The sequence below is a fragment of the Camelus ferus genome, chromosome 10, assembly GCF_009834535.1.
Source record: "Camelus ferus isolate YT-003-E chromosome 10, BCGSAC_Cfer_1.0, whole genome shotgun sequence".
NCBI lineage: Eukaryota > Metazoa > Chordata > Mammalia > Artiodactyla > Camelidae > Camelus > Camelus ferus.
The window spans coordinates 30,276,559-30,302,438 of record NC_045705.1 but is presented as its reverse complement, the minus strand read 5'-3'; the positions used below and the strand labels follow the sequence as shown (position 1 = coordinate 30,302,438).

Here is a 25,880-nt window from a genome sequence, read left to right as displayed (position 1 = left end):
CAGTTAATAAATGTAGAAATAATGATGGAATTTGAAAATCAACATTTTTCAGCCCTCAAAGGAAGTAATTTAAGAGTCATCAGTGACTGCTAAACCATTAAGCAAAAGGTTGAAAGAGGAACAGGGTATTTACATGGTGCCAAATGTTAGCCACAGATTGCTAATTGTAAAGAGGAAAAATGCCTTAATAAAGAGAGCTCTGGCTGTTACAGTCTCAACCAAGTGATCATGTTTTGGTAAATGATTGTATAATTTACCAAGTCCCACTACGTGGAACAGTCTGAGAATATGATGTGCTGTAATACACACCATGAAGTAAGTAGATAGCATTACCTGTGAAGCATTCTTGCCCAAACCACTTAACCTAAATCTACTCAGTATTTACAGGAAATATTAGGGATAGAGAAGCAAGCTAAATGGCACCGTGAATAAATAATCAGACAAAACAAAGTTGTAAGACATTCTACAAGTCAACTGTCTTGGTCTAAAAAGCTTGTATTGTAAACAGACAAGCAAACGAATATAAGCAAAACCAACCAAAAATAAAAGTTAGAGGCTGTTCTAGAATAAAAGAGACTAAAGAGATGTAACATCCAAATTCGTCGTTTGAGCTTTGATTGGATTCTGAATTTTTTAAAAGCCATCATTAAAGACTTTTTTTTTGGACAGTTGCAGAAATTTGAATGAGGGCTGGGTGTTAAATGATAATTGGTGTGATAATGGTATTGTGGTTATGAAGCTAAATGTCCTCATTCCTAGAGGATGCACAGTGAAGTATATGGAGTTAAGAGTGTCTTGATGCCTGCTGAAGCGTTTTCTTTCACAAGAAAATTAAAAACAACCCATATATGGCCATATCCCTATCCGTGGAGATAGATGAGGTAAATTTGACAGTATATTAACAATTCTTGAGTCTAAGGGGTGAGTAGTATGTGTTTGTTCTACTGTATTTTTATCTTTTCTGTATATTTGAACTTTTTCATAATAGAGTTGAAGAAACAGTGCTGCAGTGGATAAAATTTCTTTACGTATTCTTTTGAAATGCCATTTCACTGCACTGCATGTTCCATTGTATGGAGGAGCCACAAATCTTTAATTGTTGCACATGTGTATATTTTGCTGCTAATTGACATTTTAGTAGAATTTTTGTTTATTTTGTGACAGTTTTATGCACCTAAGAGCTTGCAGTGGGTGAGAAAAAGAAATAGAAATTTTTTTCTTTCCTCCTCTGTTGTCTCTTCTGGAGCTTTAATGGAGAAGAGAAAAAGAGAATGAGAAAGGTACCTTGAAGTAGTCCTGTGCACTTGCTTTTAGGTACGAGGTAGAATTGAAGCTGCTCTGTAAGAGTAATAGGAATTATCACCCTGTCACCTTGTCCAGTGATAAGGAGGGGTACTAGCAACCAGGGAAGCAGCACTGAGAGGGGAGTGCAGATGTCGTGTTATGATTCATTTTGTGTTTGACAAAGGTTTAGATCTTTTTGTTAGTAGCAAAAGTTCTTCCTGCCTGCGAAGAGAACTGCTTTAGACAATGGTCTGGTCTTTTATTATGAGACTGAGCTATGGGGGTTATGAGAGGAATTTAAGGGTGGAATATTTTTGGAAGAAAAGTTCTGGGACAAGGGTCTTTTCTGAGAAAGGGTCATTAAGTGTGAAAAGAATAATACTTTCCTTTTTGAGCTAGAATCGTATTTACAGTGGGAAGCTTCTCTGAGTACAGAATAGATATTCTTTGACATTAATGTCCATATCTTAGATTTCCATGAAGACAACTTACAAGGACCTGAATGGCCTCATTTTAGCTGCTTCATCGTGTGGAGCTGTTACTTGCTCCGTCTCTTCCTGTGCCTGGTGTGACAGTGGCTGCTGAGCACCATGAAGGTTGTTCCAGAGAAGAATGCTGTCCGGATACTCTGGGGGCGGGAAAGGGGCACTCGGACCTTTGGAGCTCAGCGGCTTCTGCAGGAGCTGGTGGAAGATAAAACCCGGTGGATGAAATGGGAGGGCAAGGTAAGAAAAATGGGTATTCTCCACATTGTAGGGTGACAGTAGAACGGAACCTTAGAATAGGTTAATGACATAAAATTGGAACATAATTTGTTTTGTGTAGGAGAATTGATAGATCTAACAGGATTTTGTGGGGGTTTTTTTTGTTTTTGTTTTTGTTTTTACAGATTTGGAAGAATGAATGGGCTAGAAATAGCTTTTTTCCTTCAGAGCTAGACATTTTTCCTAAAGGTAGTTTAGATTTGTCTCTTTCAATTTGTAGGTGAATCATTGATTCCAGCTTTTAGACACACACTGTAAATATTAATCTAGGATGGTTTGCTGCTTCTGAGATAGAGTGAGCCTTAGTTTATACATAAATAATGTTTTTTAACTTTGTTTGTTTCCCAGAGAGTAGAACTGCCGGATAGTCCACGCTCTACCTTTTTACTGGCCTTCAGCCCAGACAGGTACCTAGTACTTATCTATAACGTTACCTAAGACTTGTGATAGCATTGCTTTCTGTGTGTTTGGCCTAGCTTGATCTTCTGAATGAGATCCTTAAAGGCTCTTTGAAGCACTGAATGAACAGAGCTTTGCCAGTGTTACCAGATTGGGAAAGAAAGTAGATGAGCAGTGCTAACCATTAAAATCATGGGAATAAGCAAAGGAACCTATGAATATCGAGGATCAAAACTCGAAAAGTTTTTCAATAATAATCCTTTGCCTGTGTGATACAGGCCACCAACAGTGTGATTGTTTTCTCTGCTGGAAAAAATACTCTCTGAACGGGTTATATGTCATTTGGGGACAGTATGGAGAAGCCAAAAGCTTTTAGAGATCAGAATGTTTCTGTTGTTTGTAATGGCCAGGGTGTATTTTTTTTCACGCTGGTTTGTGGAATAGTGTCACTTTTCTTTTTTCTTTTTCTTTTCTTTTTTTTTAATTTAAAAAATTTGGGGGAGGGTTATTAGGTTTAGTTATTTATTTTTTGGAGGAGGTACTGGGGATTGAACCCAGGACCTTGTGCATACTAAGCATACACTCTACCACTTGAGCTATACCCTCCCTCAGTGTCAATTTTCTGTGTTGTCCAAAACTCTCACATGCTTCACATTTACTTCCTACTCTTTGATTCCGTAGGACTCTCTTGGCCTCCACCCATGTAAACCATAATATCTATATCACGGAGGTGAAGACAGGCAAGTGTGTTCACTCTCTAATTGGACACCGCCGCACTCCATGGTGTGTCACTTTTCACCCCACCATCTCAGGCCTTATTGCTTCTGGCTGCCTAGATGGGGAGGTTAGGATCTGGGATTTACACGTAAGTGTTTCCTTTTCTTTGATATTCTTTTCTTTTTTTAAATAGAGGTACTGGGGATTGAACCCAGAACCTCATGCATGCTAAGCACACACTGTACCATTGAGCTGTACCCCACCTTTGGTGTTCTAAATGCAGAGACTTGTTTACCATTGGGTTCTTAACTCTGAAGGAGAGATTAGCCAGATTTTTAGGACTATATGTGAGTAAGTGGTAGTTATTGCCCAGTTAATTGACAGGAGGTCTAGTTCATAGTCCTCCATTCTAGAATGAACACCCTATTTAACTATTCTTCCGTCAGCCCATTGGGACGTAGTATAGGACACTCTAAGATGTCTTCAGGATGGACTTCTCTTGTCTTAGATTAAGGATTGTAGTACTCTGATGGTGATCATCAAAGCAGTATACTCCTTGTCCTGGTGACTGGCTGATGGGTTGCTGTGCACCATGTCGTGCATCAAGCTTTGGTTTTCACAGGCTACAAAAACAGCAGCTGTGCGGGTGCTCATTGCTTATGGATTGTAGGTGACAGAACTGAGCTGACAGTAATATTTTTCTAATAAATTGGTGATGTTGCCAGATTATTGGTATTCTACATGGTTTTCAGAGGGCACATTTAAAGTAGGCCCTAAAAGTAGTCATTTTACCTTATATGGGCCTTTTTTTTTTGACATCTCAGTCCACTCACAGCTTGTAAGCTGAGAATGTTTGGGATTTGTTTGTTCATAGGGTGGCAGTGAAAGCTGGTTCACAGATAGCAACAATGCCATTGCCTCTCTGGCTTTCCACCCAACGGCTCAGCTCCTGCTGATTGCCACTGCCAACGAGATCCACTTCTGGGATTGGAGTCGACGGGAGCCCTTTGCAGTGGTGAAGACAGCTAGTGAGATGGAACGGGTCCGGTGAGTACTCTGCCCACCAGTGATGTCTGGTGTAGGAGTAACATAGTAGAGAACATTTACACACGCTTTCACCTCAGGAGACAGATTATTATCTTTGTATTATCCCTGCTTGGGTGGGGTATAATCCCTTTGGCTCCTCCTACTTTTTAAGCAGCTGGCCAACCAGCTGGGGAGCTGTTTATTTTGTTCATTTTAGCTGTTCCTTGGCCTCATCTTCTGGTCTCTGTAGACCAGGGTTGTTAGAATCTTTTTCAGATTCAAAACTGTCTGGGTTTGGGATAAAGCCTTTATTTTCAGAAACCTGAAAGGTGTTCAGGTGGTAGATAGATTGGTGGGTAAATTGCTCATCCTTGGTTGTCTGTATCAAATTGGAAGATGGAGATGTAGATATGTCTCGAATCTGCTAATTGATATTTACATATTTAGCCCTGGAAATCAGTGCACGTGTTGCCTGAATTAAAGTTGGTGCATTGTTTTCCTTGGGTCCTTTTGGTATTGAAGTTGAATATTAGCTGACTTTCTGGTCTTAGCTATGCACCTTGATGCTGAGACTGTTTCTTGTCACCAGCACTCAGGCTTCTTGCAAATGTAGCTGCTGTGTGAGGGAAGTCCTGAGTCTGTGGCAGAGCATGGGAGCATTCTCTACTTTACTGTTCTGATGGGCTCTTAGACATGAGCAGCTATGTGTTTAATGTAGCTGCTTCCTGAGGTGGAAGCCTAATGGTTTTTGAAATTATTTTTGCAAGTGTGAGGATGTAACAAGAAGTGCCAAGCCTTATTTTTTTTAATCTGTTTGAAAGTTTTGAAAGTCTCTAGCATGAAGTTGATACCTGGGTAATCCCATAATTATAAGTAATGATTGCTAGAAACTTTCACACAGGTTTCCTCTTCTTGGTTAACACTATTTCTCTGTCCATGTCTCTGTGCCTTTCTTCTGTTTTCAGTCTGGTGAGATTTGATCCTCTTGGACACTACTTACTCACAGCAATTGTTAACCCTTCTAATCAACAGGTAAGTTAGTCAGCAGTTCTAACTCCATCTAAACTGTGGAGTTACTTTCTCAACTAGTGCTCTAATTCAAATTATACTGGACTTTAATTTTCAATGTGTCTTTCCAGTCAAGGTTCAGAACTAGCTTCAGACTGTGTATTCAGAGTTACAGCCATAATCTTGACAGAGGAGTCTATTCTGAAACCCCTGGGTGATCGTCTCATTAGAAGTAACCAGCCAGTGTTGGATAGCGCGTCATTTATGTGCCTCTGGCTGGTTGACATTTTGCTTCCCCTTGCTGCCTCCGTATAATGGAGATGCCTTTTATAAGAGAATTGGTTTGCCAGGTATATTCGTTCAGAAATGTTGCTAATTGGAGGTGAATAATTTAATACTATATGATGATTCTGAATCTGGAACCAGTTAGTCCTTCAGGGGTGGAGTTGTTACCTGTCTGTGAAGTTTGTTTTCCTTGGATGATTACCAGTAGTTAATTTTTCTTGATTTACCTGGAAGTTCTAGCTAACTGCCTGGCTCTACCCTCGCCCCACCTTGGTCCACGTTGCAGGGTGATGACGAACCAGAGATCCCCATAGATGGAACAGAATTATCCCACTACCGTCAGCGTGCCCTCCTGCAATCACAGCCAGTGCGCCGGACGCCTCTCCTCCACAATTTCCTGCACATGCTGTCCTCCCGCTCCTCTGGCATCCAGGTGGGAGAGCAAAGCACAGTGCAAGATTCTGCTACCCCCTCACCCCCACCGCCTCCCCCTCAGCCCTCCACGGAGCGCCCCAGGACTTCCGCTTACATCAGGCTCCGACAGCGGGTCAGTTACCCCACAGCCGAGTGCTGCCAGCACCTTGGGATCCTGTGCCTTTGCAGCCGCTGCTCTGGCACTCGAGTTCCTTCCCTCTTGCCACACCAGGACAGTGTCCCCCCTGCTTCTGCCAGGGCTACTACCCCTTCCTTTTCTTTTGTACAGACCGAGCCCTTCCATCCCCCGGAGCAGGCTTCGTCAACGCAGCAGGACCAGGGCCTCCTGAACCGGCCTTCTGCCTTCAGTACAGTCCAGAGCAGCACTGCCGGTAACACGCTCCGCAACCTCAGTCTGGGTCCCACTCGTCGCTCTTTGGGTGGCCCTCTGTCTAGCCACCCTTCTAGGTATCACCGAGAACTAGCTCCCGGGCTGACCGGATCTGAGTGGACCAGGACAGTGCTCAGTCTGAACTCCCGCTCTGAGGCGGAATCCATGCCCCCGCCCAGGACCAGTGCCTCTTCAGTGAGTTTGCTGTCTGTGCTGAGACAGCAAGAAGGTGGCTCTCAAGCATCTGTGTACACTTCAGCCACAGAAGGGAGGGGTTTTCCAGCTTCGGGGTTGGCAGCTGAGTCAGATGGAGGGAACGGCTCCAGCCAGAACAACACGGGCAGCATTCGCCATGAGCTTCAGTGTGACCTGAGACGCTTCTTTTTGGAGTATGACCGGCTTCAGGAGCTGGACCAGAGCCTGAGTGGGGAAGCCCCCCAGGCACAACAGGCCCAGGAAATGCTCAACAATAACATTGAATCTGAGAGGCCAGGCCCCTCCCACCAGCCCACCCCGCACAGCAGTGAGAACAACTCCAACCTGTCCCGTGGCCACCTGAACCGCTGCCGGGCTTGCCACAATCTCCTGACCTTCAACAACGATACCCTGCGCTGGGAAAGAAGCACACCTAACTACTCCTCTGGCGAGGCCAGCTCCTCCTGGCAGGTCCCCAGTACCTTTGAGGGCATGCCCTCGAGTGGCAGCCAGTTGCCACCTCTTGAGCGGACTGAAGGCCAAACGCCCAGCTCCAGCAGGCTGGAGTTGAGCAGCTCTGCTAGTCCGCAGGAGGAGAGGACTGTGGGGGTGGCCTTCAACCAGGAGACAGGCCACTGGGAACGAATTTACACCCAGTCCAGCAGATCTGGAACTGTGTCACAGGAGGCCTTACATCAGGATATGCCTGAGGAAAGCTCTGAGGAAGATTCACTCAGGAGGTGAGCAGATGCTTTCCTGTCTTCTCCTGCATCCCTTACTCTTCTCCTGACATCTTTTCCTTCAGTCCTGTAGCTGTTGTGGTTTGATCTGGAGTGTCTGGGATCTGTGCATATGGTTCTGATCTCCCTAGCTTTCATTGCATCTTCTTGGAAAATCTTGCTCTGGTGGCAGAAAGCGGAGGCCTGGCAGTATGAGTCAGGTGACTCTGCTAGCTCCTTTTCTGGCTAAGCTCACGTGACCTTTAGCTTTAAAGGAAAATTGTAGATGGGGTTAGAGAGGCATGAGGAGGTAAAACTATTGACTTCCACTGCCCTGCTTTTTGACTCTTTTGAAGGATTGTATGTTCAGGACTAGTTATTGTGAGATAACAGAAATGTCCCAGAGGGCCTAGGAAAAAGGGAACCCTGCTTGGGACAGATTAGTGTATTGGGTCTTTGATTGTGTTGCTTTGGACAACTTTGTTCATCTCTTAAACCTTATCTTTTGAAACACTGCAGCTTGACAAAGGAAAAGAAAATAATATGTATACATGTCAAGGAAAGTGCTTTTTTTTTTTTGGAGATACATATTTTTTGGACAGCAAGTTAGTTGCTTAGTTAAGATTCTTTGAGTAGATCTTCCAGATGGACATTGACATTCACCTCGGGGCAGAGAAGAAAAGAATTCATAGAAGGAAGGCCTCTCCACACTTGGATCTGCTTCCCAGACAACTCTTTCATGGAAGAAAGAAAGTGGGCGTAGCTAATCGCCCACCATATACTCCATGTATGGCTGTGAGCACAGCTATCTCAATTTATTAGGGACTTCTTTCTGTAATTCTGTAAAGGTCAAATCTAGCGTAATCACCAACTCCCAGAATATGCCTGTTGGATCCAAACAGCATATTGCTCTGCATTACATCCTCTGTTGAAGCAACTGAAATTTCTCTGACATAAGCTTCTCACAAGGGTGGGAATATGGATTGTGCACATAATGTACTTGTTATTTTGGGAGAATGCTTTAGAGAGTTATACAGCTAAGAAGTATTTGTTGAATTACATTTTTTTCCAGCACTGTACTAGGCACTATCAGGAATACAAAAGAAATCTAATACCTAGTCTTAGCCCACTGGCAGTATACAGTATTGTAGAGGCAAGACTTATTTACAAGTAATTATATAAAAAATGTAGATGAGCCAAATGCTTCATTGTATGGTTCTGAGGTTAAACGTAGTCTAATTTCAGAGAAAGGGAAGTATCATCAAAGAAGGCTTTACAAAATCAAATCTTGAAAGATGGGTAGGTTTGGAAAGGGAAAGACCTCTTTATTTTAGGGGAATAACATATGCTTAGGATAGGAAAGGGCGTGGTGAATTCAAGGGCAGTGACTAACAAGAACACAGGGAGACTTGGTCAGATATAGATAGATAAAGAAAGATAGACAAAGTAATTGAGGTTGTTACTATACCGGATCAGTTCTGGATTAACAAATGAATTCCCATGTTTGGAATATTTTGCTTTACTCTGATGGTCCATATTAGAAGCCTGGGACTCTGTTCTTCCTTCTTGTCAAGAGAGGTGAGAAGGTAACAAGCATAGTGCCTGACACATAGTAGGCATTCAGGAAGTTTATTAAAGGTAGCCATAAAAGGACTATCTTCAATTATTGCTCTAAAAGCCTACTAGTGTCTGTTTCACTAGCATCAGTGGGCTTGTGGTCAGCCTTTGTCCATTCTGTTCTAGCAGTACTTCTTCATGTATTGCTGTTCTGAGAAATACCTGAGTCATTTAAAATAAACTCTGGTAATAATTAGAGATACCAATTACTGAGGGCCTGAGTGTGTTCTAGCTTTGCATTAATTATTTCTAATTTCCACAGTAACTCTGTGCAAGGCAGGTATTAAATTTCTTATCTTACAGTTGAGGAAAGTGTGGCTCAGAGAAGTCAAGTTTCTTGTTAAAGGTCATGGGCAGTAGGTCTGTGAGTGGGAATTTGAACCCTGGTGTGCGTAACTAAAGATTTTTCCAAGCTGCCCTCCATCGTATATTTCTTAAAGTGATAATCTCATTTTTAGGTGAACCATATTTATGTTTTCCTTTTCTTTTAACTTTTATTTTAATAGAGATCTTCAAATATATAAAATGAAGAGAAAAGTAGTATAAATGAACTCCCATATATCTATCACCTGACTTCAAAAATTATCAACACTTGTCTATATCTGCTACCCATTCCCCCCCAACCCAAACATCATATAATTTTGTCTGGAAATACTTCAATATGTTTCTCTAGAGCAGTGCTGTCTAATTAAATGTTCTATATCTGTGCTGTCCAGTGTAGTAGCTACCAGCCACATGTGGCTCTTAAACATTTGAAATGTGGCTAGTGTGATCTGAGGAAGAACATTTAAATTTTCATTAATTTAAATGTGGACAGCCACCTGTGACTAAGATATGACTAATCACTTCTTAATAAAGTAGGCCATTTAAAACCCAGAAACTGGGGAGTGAATATAGCTCAGTGGTAGAGAACATGCTTAGCATGCATGAGATCCTGGATGCAATCCCCAGTACCTTCATTAAAAAAAAAAACAAAACAGAAACTATTAAGGATCTATCAGAAAATTTTGTAGACAAAAAGTAGTATGTGTTTGTGGTTTAAATTAAAAAGTTCAAGCATTTAGAAATGAATGCTGTAGAAAATGAAGTCCCTTGTCATCTTGCTGTAAACAATTTTATATATATGCTTTCTTATTTTCAAATATACAAATACACTATTCTTACTATAAAATAGTGTATTCATGCAGTGGTTACATTCTTTATGGAGTTGCTTTTCAGGTAAGCTTAAATGAGGTATACCATAAGGGTTGACTACTCAAAAATGAGGTATATTATAAAATATTCTATGTGCACACCCATTAAAGAAGGGCCACCACTTTCTCATAAACTGAGTGGCTGCGTTCTGATATGTCACTAATATGTACATGTGTTAATCAGCATCTGCTGCTGGCTCCAGAAGGTCTGATCTCTAGCTGATGAATGGCCCTTGCTTGGATTTCCCCAGCAGGTGTCACTGTTGGGCTGTTACTGCTGCTGGGCTAGGCTGGCAGGGAAGAGGTGTCTTACTGGCTGTGTGGGGGCGCATGCATCTACTTGAAGGGAGGGGGTTTTATTCTTTGGCATTGTGGTAGGAGATAGACTAAGGAAGCATGTTTTGATCCTTGGTGCTGCAGATATAATCAGTAGTATTTGCAAATAGTGAGAATATTAAGCAAAAGTATGTATTTCAGTATAGCTCTGTGTTACTGAGCAGTGATAACCAGTTCATGACTTATCTCCTTTAGCCTTTGGGCGATGGAGAGTGAGCTGTCTGCGTAGTGTGACTCCAGATTACAATTTATAACTTGGATAGCAGGCCCTTTGCTTCACTGTGAGAAACTTCTTTTGGGGTCTGATAGCCCAGGATTTAGCAGGGCTAAATTTGTGGCTCCTTGTGGCAAAAGTCCCTGTGGCCTTGAAAGGCTGGTACTAGGAAAAAGAAAATTATTTAAATGGTATCTTAAAACTGGAGAAATCCTATAGTTTATTTAGTCCAGTGTCTTTTTTTTTTAATTGATGAGAAAACTTAGATGCAGAGAGGGGGAGTGACTTTTCAGAGGATGCTTATAGTAAAGGTGGGATTCAAACCCTTGGGTCCTAAAGAGGGCACTCTTCCCTCCTCTTCATTTAAAATTAGTGCTTGCATACATCAATTTTCTCTGTCAAAATCTCTATTGCTCCTGCAGATCATTGCCTGAGGGGGCTCTTCAGTCAACTTTCTTTGTAAGAAATTGGAGCTCCAATAGACCATTTGTAATTATTGTCTCTGGGTAAATGTAATCAATGTGATGTTTCTAGGGATACAGGAGAAACACTGTTTTAGTTATTTGCCCATAGAACTGCATTGATTAGTCCTTTTAAAGTGATCCCAGTTAGGGAAATTCACTGTTAAAATCTCAACTAGTAGGGGATCAAATTTGGGCTAAATCTTCCCTAACTAAATAGTTTCTGCAATTCCTTCTTCAGATAGGTGACAAGGCATTGGTTCTGAAGTCTTTACTAAGATTGAGTGTGTTCTGAGAACAGATGTCTTTTGATCTGTACTTTTCCCTTATAGTAGATGAAGACTGGGGAAAACATTCATGGTTATAAGCCTAAAATTTGGTCCAGAACCTCAAAGGTTATAATTGAAAGTCCTCATTAGATTTCTACATCTTTTTACGTCTGTTTGTGAGGGGATTGCTTTGTTGGAGCAGCCTGAAGCCTCTTGAGGCTTTATGGGCGGACTAACTTGCTTGATCCCTCAATCCCTCAGCTCTAGTCACATGGGGATTCTCCAGGGAGCTGCAGCAGAGCATCATTGATGGAGGGAAATACATGAATGGATATGTCCATAGGGCTAGTCACGGGTCCACAGGAGGGAGAAGGCAAACTAGAAATTAGGAATGTACCAGTATTCTCAGCATGGTTGTAATATAGACTGGAGTCCAGCTGAAGTAGTTCTTCTGTGCCACTGACCTGAGTCTAAAGGGTTTCTACATCCAAGACTGCTCTCAGTTTCTTTGGATAGGGAGTGTACTGAATTTATTATTCAAAATCCAATACAGCTGTCACTTTTTCCTTTGGGAAATCTTCTCTGACTGCCCTGAATAACTTTCTCTTCTTGGCTGCTTATATACTGTACTGCATGTAGATACTTCCTTGTAGCATCGCACCCACGACAGAGAAGTATTTGTTTCCCTTTCTGTCAGTGAGCTCCCTGAAGGCAGATTGTGTCTATATCCCTGCTGTACCTAGAGTGCTACCTGGCACATAGTAGTGCTCAGTAAATGTTAGTCGAATTGAACAAATGGAATTGAAATTATATCCCCTACGATTCAGTATGCAGTGTATATCCTTTTTGGCTTTCTTAGTAAAAAAAAAAATTATTTTATCACATCCTTAGTCTTCTAGAGAGTCATTGGCTCAATAAGTACTTGTTGAATAAATGAAGTGGCATAACTAGAGTTGTACATGGTAGGCACCTTCTATAACTTGAGCTCAGGTGACCTAGAATTTGTTCCTCTGATGTTTCACCATTGTGCCATGTTTCTGACTTGTGTATTGGCTGTGCTGAAGCCTGTAATAAGTCTCACACACCTGGTCAGCTGTTCTTCATATTGGCTCCCACTGTTGACTCAGGTCCTGCACACTCCTTGGCATCATGTACAGGTTCCTCTTGAGACCATTTTGTTGGTCTTTGGCTTGGCATCGTGGTGATATTAGTATTTCTGCCAGTCAGTGCATTTGTTATTTTTCTCTCATTAAACACTCTCTGTAGTCTCAGTGATGGACTACTCGGTCTTGATAAAGTTCAAATTAGATGTGAATAAGCCAAATTAGATGTGAAAGTTCTGTTTCCCACTGGTGCTTTATGTTTGTTTTAGTTTCTGTAGAAAGCTTTCACTGAATTTGCCTAGAAGTAGGATGTTTGGGATTGAGAAAATGGGTGCTCTCTTTTTGTTTGTTTTTGGTTTGGGTTCTGAGCATTATTAGAATGAATCTTTTTTAGTTTTGAGATGATTTTAGGTTCTCATTTTCTGGGGCAGAATCTTTATATTAAGAAAGAGTTTTGCTTTACTTCTGATGTCTCTAAAAATTGCTGGAATTGTTGTCTTTGGTGTTCAGATTACAATAAGCCCTTCCTAACTTTTGAGTTCTTAGAAGTTTGGGATTTGAGGACAAAGAATAGGGAAGTATCCTTAACCAAGCGAATTTAATTTGTGGATGGGCAAAGCTTGACGCATTCCTTCTGGGAAGAGAGAACCAGGTATTGAGAAATCAAAAAGGAGAGAAGGTTGATGATGGAATTAAGCGGCTAGTTTTAAGGGAGTCAGGGAAGTCAGGGATGGGATACACCCAGGCCTTACAGGAGGAAGCTCCTATGAGAGAGCATGGCTCTTGTTATAACCCTGGAAATTAGCTGGTGAAACAATCACTGTGATTGGTTGATTCATTCATTCCTAAGGTTAACAAATATTTACTAAGTACCTACTGTGTACCAGATACTATTTAAGCACCAGCAGTAAGTCTCATTCTAATGGGAGAAAGAAAGTAGACACATAAATAAAATATCTAATATGCTAGGAACTGGTGAATTCTGTGGAGAAAAATAATTTAAAATGTAAGGGGTTCTGGGTGGAAGTTTGTAGTGTTAAATAGGGTCACCAGAGGAAAGTCTGATAAGGTGACATCGGAGCAGACGGCCTCTTCCTTCCTTCAAGGAAGTAAGAGGGTAAACTCTGTAGACAGTGGGGGCAAGAGCATTCTAGACAGAGAAGGGCAAATGCAAAATCCCTGAGACGCTTGGCTGGAGCACAGCAAAGGATGGAGTGATAGAAGATGAAGTTAGCGAGGTAATGGGGACCAGATTATGCAGGGCCTTCTAAGCCATTTAAGGGATTTTACGTCTTACTCGGAGTGATTTGGGAAGCCATCGGAAGTGGAGTAGCAAAATCTTGTATTTTAAAAGGATCACTGTGGCTGCTGATTGACAATGGCCTGAAGAGTCTCTGCTAAATAGGGTAAATTAAAGTCAGGCCAACATCACACGCTTTTAGATTAATTTGTATCTTGAAACTGGTGGAAACCAGAAGGTGGGAGTCAATGATTGTGTCAGAATTAGAAGGGCCTTAAATGTTTGGATGAAGAGTTGCCAAATAAATAAAGAAATAAAGCCTCTTGGCAGGCATATTATCTGCAGAAAAGCCACCCCTCCATCCCCCAATCATGACAGCACGTTATTGAAACTGTGAGGAAGGGAGAGCCTGAAAAATTTATAGCGAACAGGGGATCATAAGTGGAAATTTGAGATGCCTGTTTTTTTTCTGCTCACAAAACTGATACCAATTCATCTGTAAAAATTCAAATACAGAAATGTGTGGTATATATCTCTCTCTAGTGAATGTCCTCTGCAGTGCTAACCACTGTTAACAATTTGTGTGTAAGTTCAGAATTTTTTTCTATGCAATGAAAGCACATTTTTTATTTATTTGTAAAAATATCATGTTAAATCTACTGTTCCACCATTTATAGTTCAGTTAATATATCATGGATATTTTCCCATGTTGATGTATATAGATCCGCTGCATTCTTTTTAACAATGGTATGGTGTTCCAACAATTGGATGCACCATGGTTAAACAAGTCCTCTGTTGATATAATCTGGAGTGTTTCTGTTTTTTGCATGCACAGACAATGCTGCAGCATCTTTGTGTACTTGTGCAGGTGTTTCTAGAGGAGGGTGAATTTTCCGAACTACGATGGCTAGGGCCAAAGAGTATGAACATTGTTAATGGTAATTGAAAATTAATTGCATTAGTATTAATTTAAGATGTATAAAATGATATTTCCTATTTTACTTCAGTGAACATAATTTAATAGATATTCATAATTTCATAGATTGGAACTCCTTAATCCTGTGTTTTTCCCCCTCTCCCATAAGGTCTTAAGTTTCTCAGGAGTAAATTCTACCCATGGGTTTTTCAGGAATCTGCTCCTCAAAGTTGAGCAGGACTTCTGTTTTATTAATTCTGAACATCTGCCACCTGGAGGTGTTCATGTACTTTTCTCCTCCAGCAGCCTTGTGGGAGGGAGACATAACCTTGGTTCCATCTTTGACATTCACTTATTGGCTTTGGGCCACCTAGTCTTCCGGGTCTTTTAAATGTTTGAGAGAATCCATGTATTTCTTGCGCCATCATAAAAGGCAGTAACATTTAGATATTTGAGTTATTTGTTTTCAGGGGTAGTTAGAAAACCCACTTCCCTTTTCAGTGATATGAGAGTGAGGGTAAGGTGGAAGAGAGGGGACCATTGCTGTTAACCTTTCACCTTCTCTGCTCATCAGCCCAGCTAGGTCACTCAGTATTTGAGCCTCTCTGAATTCGAAGTGTGATCCCTGGTTGTATTGGCTATATCAGGAATTGGGACTTTTTCTGTGAAGGGCAAGCTTGTAAATATCTTAGGCTTTGTGTAGGCCATATGGTCTCTGTTGCAGATACTGAACTTTGCCATTGTAGCATGAAAGCAGCCGTAGACAATATGCAAGTGAATGAATGTGCCAGTGAACTTTTTTTTATGGACACAAATGCGATTTTCATGTAATTTTCATGTGTCATGAGATAGTCTTCTTTTGATGTTTTTCAGCATTCAAAAATATAAAAACCATTCTTAGCACATGGGCTGTACAAAAATAGGCAGCAGGCTAGATTTGGCCGACAGGCCATGGTTTGCCAGTCCCTGCTTTATGTGAACATAATTTGGAATCGAAGAGTGTCAGGTGCTATAGTAATAGAAGGTGGTGTGATAATGAGGGCCCAAAGAGGTATGTGGGGACCACTGCACTTGTTCTCTCTCCTGTACTTTGGATTACGATGTCCTAAGTATTGGCTCTTATAAGATTCTTTGATGGTTAAGAGCAGGCATAAGTGCATGAAGAGTTTCTTGTTTCCTCTGCTTTCTGCCCTGAAGCAAGGTTGTCTAACCTTGCTATATATCTGTCTTGGGAATCATTTGCAAGTGAGGAGGCTTGTCCTGGTGTTGGGGACTGTGTGAGCCTCTAGGTCCTCCAGGCAGTATGCTTGACAATGAGCCCTTCTCCCACTGTAGGTCAAATTAGCACCTGTTAGACTGATCTAAATTATCCCCCATCATCCCTCTCTCTGTTGCTGAATGGTGTAGAGCAGGCTGTGTGCTTTGTATACACATTGAGAACTTGAAAAGATGTAATCACTTCTGTCAGCTCAGAGTGTTGGAGTGCTACAGGGACTACAGTGGGATCTGTGTATACTGCAAATACATTTGGAGCAATTTCTTGTGTACTCATTTTTCTCCCCTTCAGATCCCCTTCTCTGCTGTATTTGTTCAGAGTAGTGCTCTAAAGGATGCGTTGGAGGTTTTGCCAAGACAATAACACCAGGTGTATGGGGTTCTGTTTGCACAATGTATTTTGCTTATTGTAATCAGTCCCAGCCAGTTAGAGCTGTGCAGGTAGCTTCTCCTCCTCCTCCTGGATTTCTTGTATATTTATGGGAAGGGGGAGGATGTTGGACATTTTACTTTTGCTTCTTGGGAGCACTCCTGACAATGTGTTCACATAAGCAAATTTGGCTTTAGTGGGTAGGTCTGTTACATTGGCCCAGATATTGCAAAATAACCTTCAGGTATATTTGGCCTTCACGATGTTACTAAATATTTCAGGCTTTTCTACATAAATCCAGATTTCTGGATTCTGTTGAAAAAAATTAGATCTGGCTTACATTCCCACAAAATAACAATCAGCAGGAGTCGAGTTGTTGTTGCCCTTTTAGTCAGGGCATGGCCTTTCTCTGTGTCTTAGTCTATCTACACTGGGCTGACTTCATCCATTTGTTTCTTCTTAATTCCAATTTTGTGTTGGTTACCACTGCATTAGCTCAAGTCAAATGTGCTGGCTAGGCAAAGACCAGTATGCCTAAATTTTCTACCTCTTAGCTCCACCAGGGGGAGGCACTGGACATTGCAGTACCCTCTTCTCTGCCCCACCCATCCTACCTAATTCACCCACATGGGGCTCCCCTGCTGGCTGTAGGCTGACATGCTGACAGCCCCCTTACCTGAGAAGCTGCCTGACTTTTTAATAGCAACAATTAATAAACTCCTCCTCTGTTTCCAAAGAGGGAAAGTGGGGGTGCCAAGCTCATTTGCTGCCTGGGGCACAGTTTAGTGAGCAGATCTCTGTCATGTCAGGTTATGCAGTATGAAAGTAACCTACCTCTAATGATGGACTCTATAACGTCTTGGAGGAGAATGTCTGCACCTCTCCCTGTGAGCAGAGCACCTTGGACAGAGCTGGTAGGTTCCAGTGAAAAGGCTGATTGATTTGGTTGTCACCTGACGGAAAATTAAAATCAAGTTAGAGCAGGAGTAGAAAATTGTAATAATAAAGGAATCAAAGGCTGAAAGTATGACCTTGTCAGTGAAGGAGAATTGCAGCTTGTTAACATTGTGCCCTTTTCTTTTGTTGCATCAGAGACTGTGAGTTTGAATCTTTTTGCCTTTTACTTTTTTCCGCCCCTACACATGTTCACTTACGTTTCTCATTTTCCCTCTGTCTCCCTGCTGTCTCCTTGGATCACTTCACTCTCCCAAGGTGGCTTTTATCCTTTCCTTCCTTTGTTCTGGTCACAGATGTAACCCATTTTTGGGGTCTTTTTTCTTACTGTGATAAAAAACACATAACTTAAATTTGACCTCTTAATTTTTAAATGTACAGTATTGTTAAGTCTATACACATAGTTGTATAGCAGGTCTCTAGAACTTTTCTTCCTGCAAGAGTGAAATGCTATACTCATTGGAACAATTCTCTGCTTCCCTCTCCCGTCACCCCCTGGCAACTACCATTCAGTTTTCTTTTTCTGTGAGTTTGATTACTTTATGATCCTCATAGAAATGGAACATGCGGTATTTGTCTTTTTGTGATTGGCTTATTTCAGTTAACGTAATATCCTCAAGGTTCATCCATGTTGTTACATATGACAGGATTTCCTTTGTTGAATAATATTTGATTATATGTAAATACCACATTTTCCTTATCTATTCATCTGTGGATGGACCTTAATGTTGCTTCCATATCTCGGCTATGTGAATAATTCTGCAGTGAGCACGGGTGTTCAGATATCTCTTTGAGATTCTGTTTTCAATTCCTTTGGATATATACTCAGAAGTGGTATTGCTGGATCATATGGAAGTTCTATCTTTAATTTTTTGAGGAACTTTTGTGCTATTTTTCATAGCTGTACCATTTTATAATCCTACCAACAGTACTCAAGGTTCCAGCACCTCCATATCCTTGCCAACATTGTTATTCTGTTTTGTTTTTTTTGGACAGCAGCATCTTATCAGGTGTTTATGTCATTGTGATTTATTTTCATTTCCCTGATGGTAAGTGATGTCGAGCATCTTTTCATATGCTTTTTGGCCATTTGTATATATTCTGTTCTGTAAATGTCCATTCAAGTCCTTTGTCAACTTTTAAATTTGTTGTTGTTAATAAATTATAGGAGTTCTTTATATATTCTAGATATTAATCCCTTATCTGATAAATAGTTTACAAACATTTTGTCCTACTTTGTAGATGCCTTTTTATTCTGTTGTTTCCTTTAAGTTTTATAAATTTGATGCAGTCCCAATTGTCTGTTTTTGCTTTTGTTACCTTTGTATTTGGTGTCATATTTAGAAATCATTGCCCAATCCAATGTTATAAAACTTTTCCTCCATATTTTTTTCTAGGAGTTTTATAGTTTCAGGTCTTATGTTTTAAGTTTTTAATCCATTTTGAACTAATTTTTACATATGGCATAAGGTAATGGCCCAACTTCATTCTTTTGCATGTGGATAGCCAGTTTTCCCAGTACTGATTGTTGGAAAGACTGTCCTTTCCCCATTGTGTAGTTTTGGTACCCTTGTCAAACATCATTAGACCATATACATAAGGATTTATATCTGGGCTCTCTATTCTGTTCCATTGGGCTGGATATCTTGTCTTTATGCCAGGACTATAGTGTTTTAATTACTGTAGCTTTGTAGTATGTTTTGAAACCAAGAAGTGTTAGGCCTCCAGCTTTGTTCTTCTTTCTCAAGATTATTTTGGCTCTTCAGAGCTCTTTGAGATTCCATATGAATTTTATGGGGTGTTTTTTTCTCTCTCTCTTTCTGCAGGGAAAAAAAAAGCCATTGGGATTTTGTTAGGGATTTCACTGAATCTGTAGATTGCTTTGGGTATTATGGGCATTTTAACAATAGTAAGTCTTCCAATCCATGAACATGGGATGTCTTTCCATTTATTTGTACCTTTACTTTTTTTTTTTTAGTGTTTTATACTTTTCATTGTACAAGTCTTCCACCTCTTTGGTTAAGTTTATTCCTAAGTATTTTATTCTTTTTGATGCTATTATAAGTAGGATTGTTTCCTTAATTTCCTTTTCAGCAGATATAACTTTTAAAATTAAAAAAGAAGAAACTCCTTTTTTTTAACTTCTCCAGTTTCTTTCCTACATGCTTTTCTGATTCCTTTTAATGCTTGTCTCTTATGAGTTCTCATAATTGAGGTAGAAGCTGGGCTGGTCATTTTCTGTTAGCTCCTTTAAGGCAAAGGACCATTGCTGTAATAGTCATCCTAACAGAGTTGCTGGATTTTTAATCCCTCCTAGAGCCACTAAATTTGGCACTAAATTTGTGTCAGATGGTACTATTTTGGATGTGATAAGGTTAGAGAGAGAGACATAGATATATCAGATTATTAATAGTGTGGTCTTTGGCCAGTGGATCTCAAAGTGTGGTCCTCAGACCAGGAACATCAGCATCTCCTGGAAACTTGTTAGAAATGTGAGTTTCTGAGCTCACTTCAGACCTACTGAATCAGAAACTTGGGGTGGGGGGTGTGCACTGTGCATTTTTAACAAGTTCTCCAGATGATTTTGATATACTTTAAGTTAGAGAACACTGTTTTAGACCATCTAGGAACCCTTAAACATCACTTGCCCTCAAATCTCTGTAGTATTTGCAGTTACCCATCACCTTTAATTTTCCTTTTGCTCCTGTCCCATGTGTGATGCAGTGTTGCTTTAACTCTCATAGTCTCCTTAGGTTCCCTCTCTTCTGTTGTCACATGTAGAAGGGTTTGGATTTGAGCAACACTGGAGTAAAATTCTGGCCCTATTGTGTCACCTTGGGTAGGTTGAATAGCCTCTCTGAACCTCAGTTTCCTTAATTATAAAATTGTTGTTATGTGGGTTAAATGAGTTAAACATCAGTTGCTTTTAGAAGTTTAGATGCTTAAGAAACGCCAACTCTTTTCTCTCTCCATTGTTACTCTGCCCAGAAAACACTTCATGGGAAGACTGAACTCTCACAAGTAAAACCAAGTGCATAAAAAAGTGAAGGTGACTTAAAAAGAGAGGATAAGAAATGGCTGTTGTGATAGGGCTGGTTCTGGTTACTCCCATTAGTCACTTGCAACAGACACAGTGAGGGTCTATTTTAGAGAGTACAATAATAGAGAAAGCAGTTTGGTCCATAGCAAGGGAATGAGATATTATTTTCATTTTTCCTGCACTCTATTATATGATTTATGCAAAAGAAACTGGTTCTGCCTCTTGAAAAGAGAGGGAGTACAAGTAGTCTTAATGTCCCAAATTCTAGGGTCACCTTCTACACTGAAAGGAGCTGTCCAGGGCATAAGTGTGTTTCAGAAAGGAGAGCCTGATTGAGATAGGTAGAAGAGAGTTGAAAGTCTTTCTAAATTGACACTGACCCTTTTCACCAATACCAAGACCTCATGCTTTGGACACAGTGAGCAAGTTTGCAATGAGTTTTATTGTTTGAAGTCTGTTTCCAAATATCTTGTTTGGTGTTTTGTTTTGATAGCCAAGGTTTCTTTGAGTACCAGTGTGATTATTTTAGGTTTATAAACTAATTTCATGAATGTAGTTTTAATGCTGCTGTTGTAACTACCTTACAAGTTCTAGATGATCAGGAACTAATTCATCTACTGATGCATAACAACCCACACAGCAGAGCTAGTGACTTAAAATAACAATTTTCTTATCTTTCATTGTTCTTTGGGCAGACTGGGCTCAGTTGGGAAGTTCTTCTGCTGGTCATGTTTGAGATCTCTCTAGAGTCATCTGGAGGCTCATTTGGGACAGCTGGGCCTCTCAAGGACTCCTCTCTCCGTATGGCCTCTCCAGCACAGTAGGCAGACTTTTAACGTAGCAGCTTTGGACTTCCAAAAGTGACAGTTCCAAGAGGGAGGAAATGGAAGCTGTCAGTTCTCTTAAAGGCTTAGACCCAGAACTTGCTATGTTCTCTTGGTTAAAACAAGTAACAGACTAGTCTCGATTCAGTATGGGAGGGGACCACACAGGGAAAGAATACCAAGTAGTATGATTCTTTGGGGTCCACCTTTGGATACGAGCTACTACAGGGACCATATCTGTTTTATAGACTAATATATACCTGATAATAGACATTCAGTAATTATTTGTGGTTTGAATCAATAGTTGTATGGACCAACAGCCAGGTTGGTGGATGGATGACTGACTGCTCTTGTTGGTTTATTTGGGTGAGGTTCATGTGATTCTTAGGGCTCAGATACCCATGCTTATGTCTTTATAGTTCTCATCCTTCCACAGCACAAGTCCTTCTAGGAAATCACCTTTTTAGTCTTAGTGACTTGGGTGGCCAGGGTATATCATGTTCCACTTTTGGGAGCTGTAATCCAGGGAAGAAAAAATAAAACTGCTGTTTATTAGACTGTACTGGCTACTATACTATACTTATGTTCTTACTTAATCACAACAACCATGTAAAATAGGGATTTCCCCTTAAATTTGGACACTGAGGATAATGAGCTTGCCCAAGGTCACACAGCTAGTAAGTGACACAAGATGTTAAATTAAACTACAGTCTGTTTCTGAAGCTGAAGAACTGACTTGCCTCATATATTAGTTACTCAGAGTTTCCCTTGGTAAATCTCAGACTACTAAGTTACAGCAGCAGGTTTCTCAACAGCAGCACTATTAACATCTGGGGCTGCATAATTCTTTATTGTGGGGGGCTGTCCTATGCATTGTAGGATGTTGAGCAGCATCCCTGGCCTGGACTCACTAGATGCCAGTGCTCTCCCCCCACCCAGTTGCAACAACCAAAAATGTCTCCAGACATATGTCCCCTGGGGGGAACCCCTTCCCATTAGAAATCATTGACAAGTTATTTCATGATTTGCTGTCCTTTGACTTTGCTGGGGGGTTTCGGTATTACATCTCACAAGTAACTGGCAGTGGCTTCAAACCATCTTATATTTATGATAGTTATAAACATACTGCCTGGTTCTGATGGTCTTGAGTCATGCCTTTCTCTCATTGCTTCGCTCCTCTTTTGCCTTGTCTTTTTCCTTTTGTCTGGGATTCTGCTAAATAAAATGCAGCTGGATAATGTGTTTGTAAGGACTTTTTACACAGGTATCAATTCAGCAGGCATTCAGATCTCTGAGATTATAACCATTAGTGCTAGTGAAAAGAAGGCAATTTATAACTTCTAATTATAGTAGAGGGGGGAATGCATAATACTTAGTAAGGTGGCTTCCAGGCTCCACAGAGTTAACCTTCAGGGTAGTATTGATTGACATGCATGTGCAGTTCTTTTGGGGAACTGGGGGAGGAGAGTGGAAATTGCAGTTTTTCTAATTGTGCTTTAGGTGTCACTTATATGACAATTTCATATTGTCTAGACAGGGAAATGGTGGATAAATTATTCCAGTGGGGTCAAATGCTGAGTCCAAAAGGAATCAAGAAAGTTGCTCAAGTCAGGATCAGGGTGGAAGGGCAAGTAGTATACCCCCAGAGGTGAATCAGTGAAAATCAGATGTCACTAAGAGAAGCAGTTCAGAGTGAGCCCAGGATATAAGAGAAATTATTGTACTCTGAGCTTTGCGTTGGCTCACGGGCTAACAGTGGATTGTTTGGGGGCCCAGCTGGAGTCTCTGCCCTCTTTTCTATTTCTATAAACTCCAGAAATCTCATTACTTGAACAGACATGAGCCAGGAAGGCTGCCTCTTAGCCTCTGGTTAATAAATGCCCCAGCCCACTGTGCATTCCTTTTTCCTCATTCTCTTGCAAGCTTCATTTACTAACTTCTCTCTGCCCTCCTGATGTTGGCCCTAAGTTTTACTTCATATTATGGAGTATAGTGTTTGCAACATAATAGGGTCAATGGACTGAATGACCCTCCTCTACGGTTTTTAAATTTTCAGGTCAGGAATATGAATGTGAAAAATCTAAGGAGAAATGTGCAAAATTTGCTGTTATTGAAGCAGTAAATGATTCTACCACATATTCTTTGTAGAATTAGTGGGCATGGAGATAGACTTTTTTGGAATTGTTTATTATTCTGACTAAAATTAGCTGAGAATTCAGGATTATCGAATTCTGTAAATCTCTTCTTGATCTGGAGGGAAACCAGTCAATTAGGATGCACTGCCTCTTAATTAAAGTCCAAACTTCCACGTCACAGCTGCTGCTTGTTGTGGGTATGTGCGCATGTCAATATCAGAACTAGCTGTGGAACTTGTCATTGACGTGCTCATATTCATCCTTTGGTGAAAAGCCTCTGATCTAAATTCCCAGTTTAGAAATGTCTGTGGTCTGTGGACAGACCTCCCAAGTCTCCCAGAGAGAAATAATTTGGAGACAGAGTAAATTAACATGTGTGTAGATCACCTTGGACCTTTCAATTCAGATGCTGACAAAAGTGAGCTTTTATTATAAATTGATGTTTTGTAACTATAGTATGATGTGTTGAAGATACACAAGCGCTAAGCATAGTCCCAACCAATCATTTTACAATTGTATTAACAGTGACGGTGCACCTAACAGCAGAGGGTCAGATGTTCGCAGAGGAGTCTGGCTGCCTTTTCAGGCAAGACTTTGGTATATCTAGATACACAATTGCACACACCATATGAATTGTTTCCAGCTTCTTCCCTCCTGGTATCTGTGATTATGTTGTGCTCTGATGTCTTACCGTCTATTGCTCACTGCACAGAGACATTGAGGAGTATGTTAATGTTTGTAAAGATATTTTAAAGTTTTTCTGGTGGAAGGCATTTTTCTGAGCCCTGTGAATTGTTTGACGATGGTGAAATAAGGCCGATCCACACGACAGGCACAGTGAGCTCTTTTCTGTAGTATGTCTAGGTTTTTCCTGATGTTAGCCTTTTAGCAGTGCCACCTTGCCTTGGTCGGTCCCACAGCAGGGGCAGAAATTGCCTACCAGGCTCTGCTGGCAACTACATCATGTGCTGTAAGTGCACCCTTAGAACTAGAGGGGCCCTATAGTGATCAGATGAATGCCTATCGTTGGATAACTTAAATGATAATTGCCAGTGTGTGAAATGGGGAGTCTTGGATGCCTCCGCTTTAAAGCAAAGATGTCAATTTGGAAATCATAATAGAGGTGTCATTTCAGAACACACAATTATTTTTTACAAAGAATAAGAGCTTGTCATCTCCCAGCCCAGGCATGCGCCAAGGCAGAGATCTGGAGCTTGCAGAGCAAGATGCAGAAACAAAGAAGGCAAGAGTGTATCCAGGTTTATTTGGCTTCCCACCCCTTCAGCCCCCTGAAAACATTGTCCTCTTTCCCCTGTGGGGTCTCTTTTGGCACTAGGCTGTCCTGGAGCATCAGTGGTAGTTTCCTAGGCAAGTAGCCAGCCTCTGACTTTATGATTTAATAAGCCTCCCAGGCACCAGGCTGCACTGCATTTATCAGGACAACTATGTCAGCACTTTAACCTGAGCAGCTTAAGTGACCAGAGAGATGAAGAGTGATGTAAGCAGTTTCTGAAAAACTTGTTCCTTCAGGAATTTTAGTGTGAGATTTTGGCTATCTAGCAACCTTGTCTGAAAGTCATGGGGATCGGGGTAGGGGGCAGTCGGATATGTCTTCTTGCTTATTTTTCCAAATCAACTTAGGCCTCCTGATGTATTCACTTAGATTCTTATTGGTCTCCTATTGTGTATTAATTAGGATGTGAATTTTAATTGGGATGAAAAGATGACTTGGACTCAATACTTGTTTTCACGTAGCTTGCAGTCCAGTAGCAGAGACAAGACATAATTACCAAGAACTGCAGTACAAGGTGACTTGGGAGAAGGCCTTTTAAGAGATGATTCAAGGGCAGGGGAGAGGGTGTAGTTCAGTGGTAGAGTGTGTGCCTAGCATGCATGAGATCTTGGGTCTAATCCCTAGTAGTGCCATTAAAAATAAATAATTTCTTGTAATGAGCCGTAATGGAGAAGAAATTGAAAATATGTATGTATGTATATGTATAACAATCACTTTGCTGTACACCTGAAACTAACATTGTAAATTGACTACACTTAAGTAAAAAATAAGAATAAGTAAATAAACCTAACCCCCCCCCCCCAAAAAAAGAGATGATTAAAATGCTATGGGGTTTGGGGGAAGGGAGGGTGAACTTCTGGCTGGAAAAGTCAGGTATTTGAGCTTTGAAGGATTTTTACAGGCAGAGAAGGGGAAGAATTCTCCAGAAAAAAGAAATGGCCAAGCTAAATGTGGAGGTGAAAATAGTGAGGGTGTGTTTAGTTTAGCTAGAGCAGTCATTCTCAAAGTGTGGCCTGGGATCCCTGAAGTCAAAACTACCTTCATAATAATGCTGAGACATTCTTTTTCACTCTCATTCTTTCATGAGTATTCAGTGGAATTTTTTAGAGGCCACATGACGTTTGATGAGGTTGTCACTCTGGTGGCCAGTGGAATGTGTGCTTGTGTATTAAGTTTTTATCGGTTTTAATGTCAAATACAATACATGTTGATAGATAAAATCCATAAAAACAAAAGCTCTTTGGGGTCCTCAGTAATTTTTAAGAGTGTTAAAGGAACTCTGATACCAAAAAGTTTGAAAACCATTGGGCCAGAGCATACATTATGTCCAGAAGGAATGAGAAATTTGGCTGCAAGGCTTTGGTGCCAAGCTGAGGAATTTGAATTTATTTCGTAGGCAGAAGGGAACTATTAGTTTGGGTTTGGCTCCCCTGAACT

General features: G+C 40.8%; 1 protein-coding gene across 8 annotated transcripts in view; it reads left to right on the top strand.

Annotated features, from left to right (window-relative positions):
* The window catches only part of AMBRA1 (autophagy and beclin 1 regulator 1), a 152,496-nt gene that overhangs the window by 26,043 nt on the left and 100,573 nt on the right, over positions 1-25,880 (top strand). For 6 of the 8 annotated variants that reach the window (XR_004323179.1, XM_032488551.1, XM_032488552.1 and 3 more), the window contains exons 2-7: positions 1,756-2,009; positions 2,397-2,455; positions 3,129-3,312; positions 4,039-4,211; positions 5,156-5,222; positions 5,770-7,223. Coding sequence is in view for 7 of the 8 variants with exons in the window: in XM_032488551.1 (XP_032344442.1) it covers positions 1,875-2,009; positions 2,397-2,455; positions 3,129-3,312; positions 4,039-4,211; positions 5,156-5,222; positions 5,770-7,223 (2,072 nt within the window). In the remaining variant the exon portion in view is untranslated. The remainder of the gene's footprint in view (positions 1-1,755; positions 2,010-2,396; positions 2,456-3,128; positions 3,313-4,038; positions 4,212-5,155; positions 5,223-5,769; positions 7,224-25,880) is intronic. The other 2 variants (XM_032488554.1, XM_032488555.1) reach the window with 1 other exon arrangement.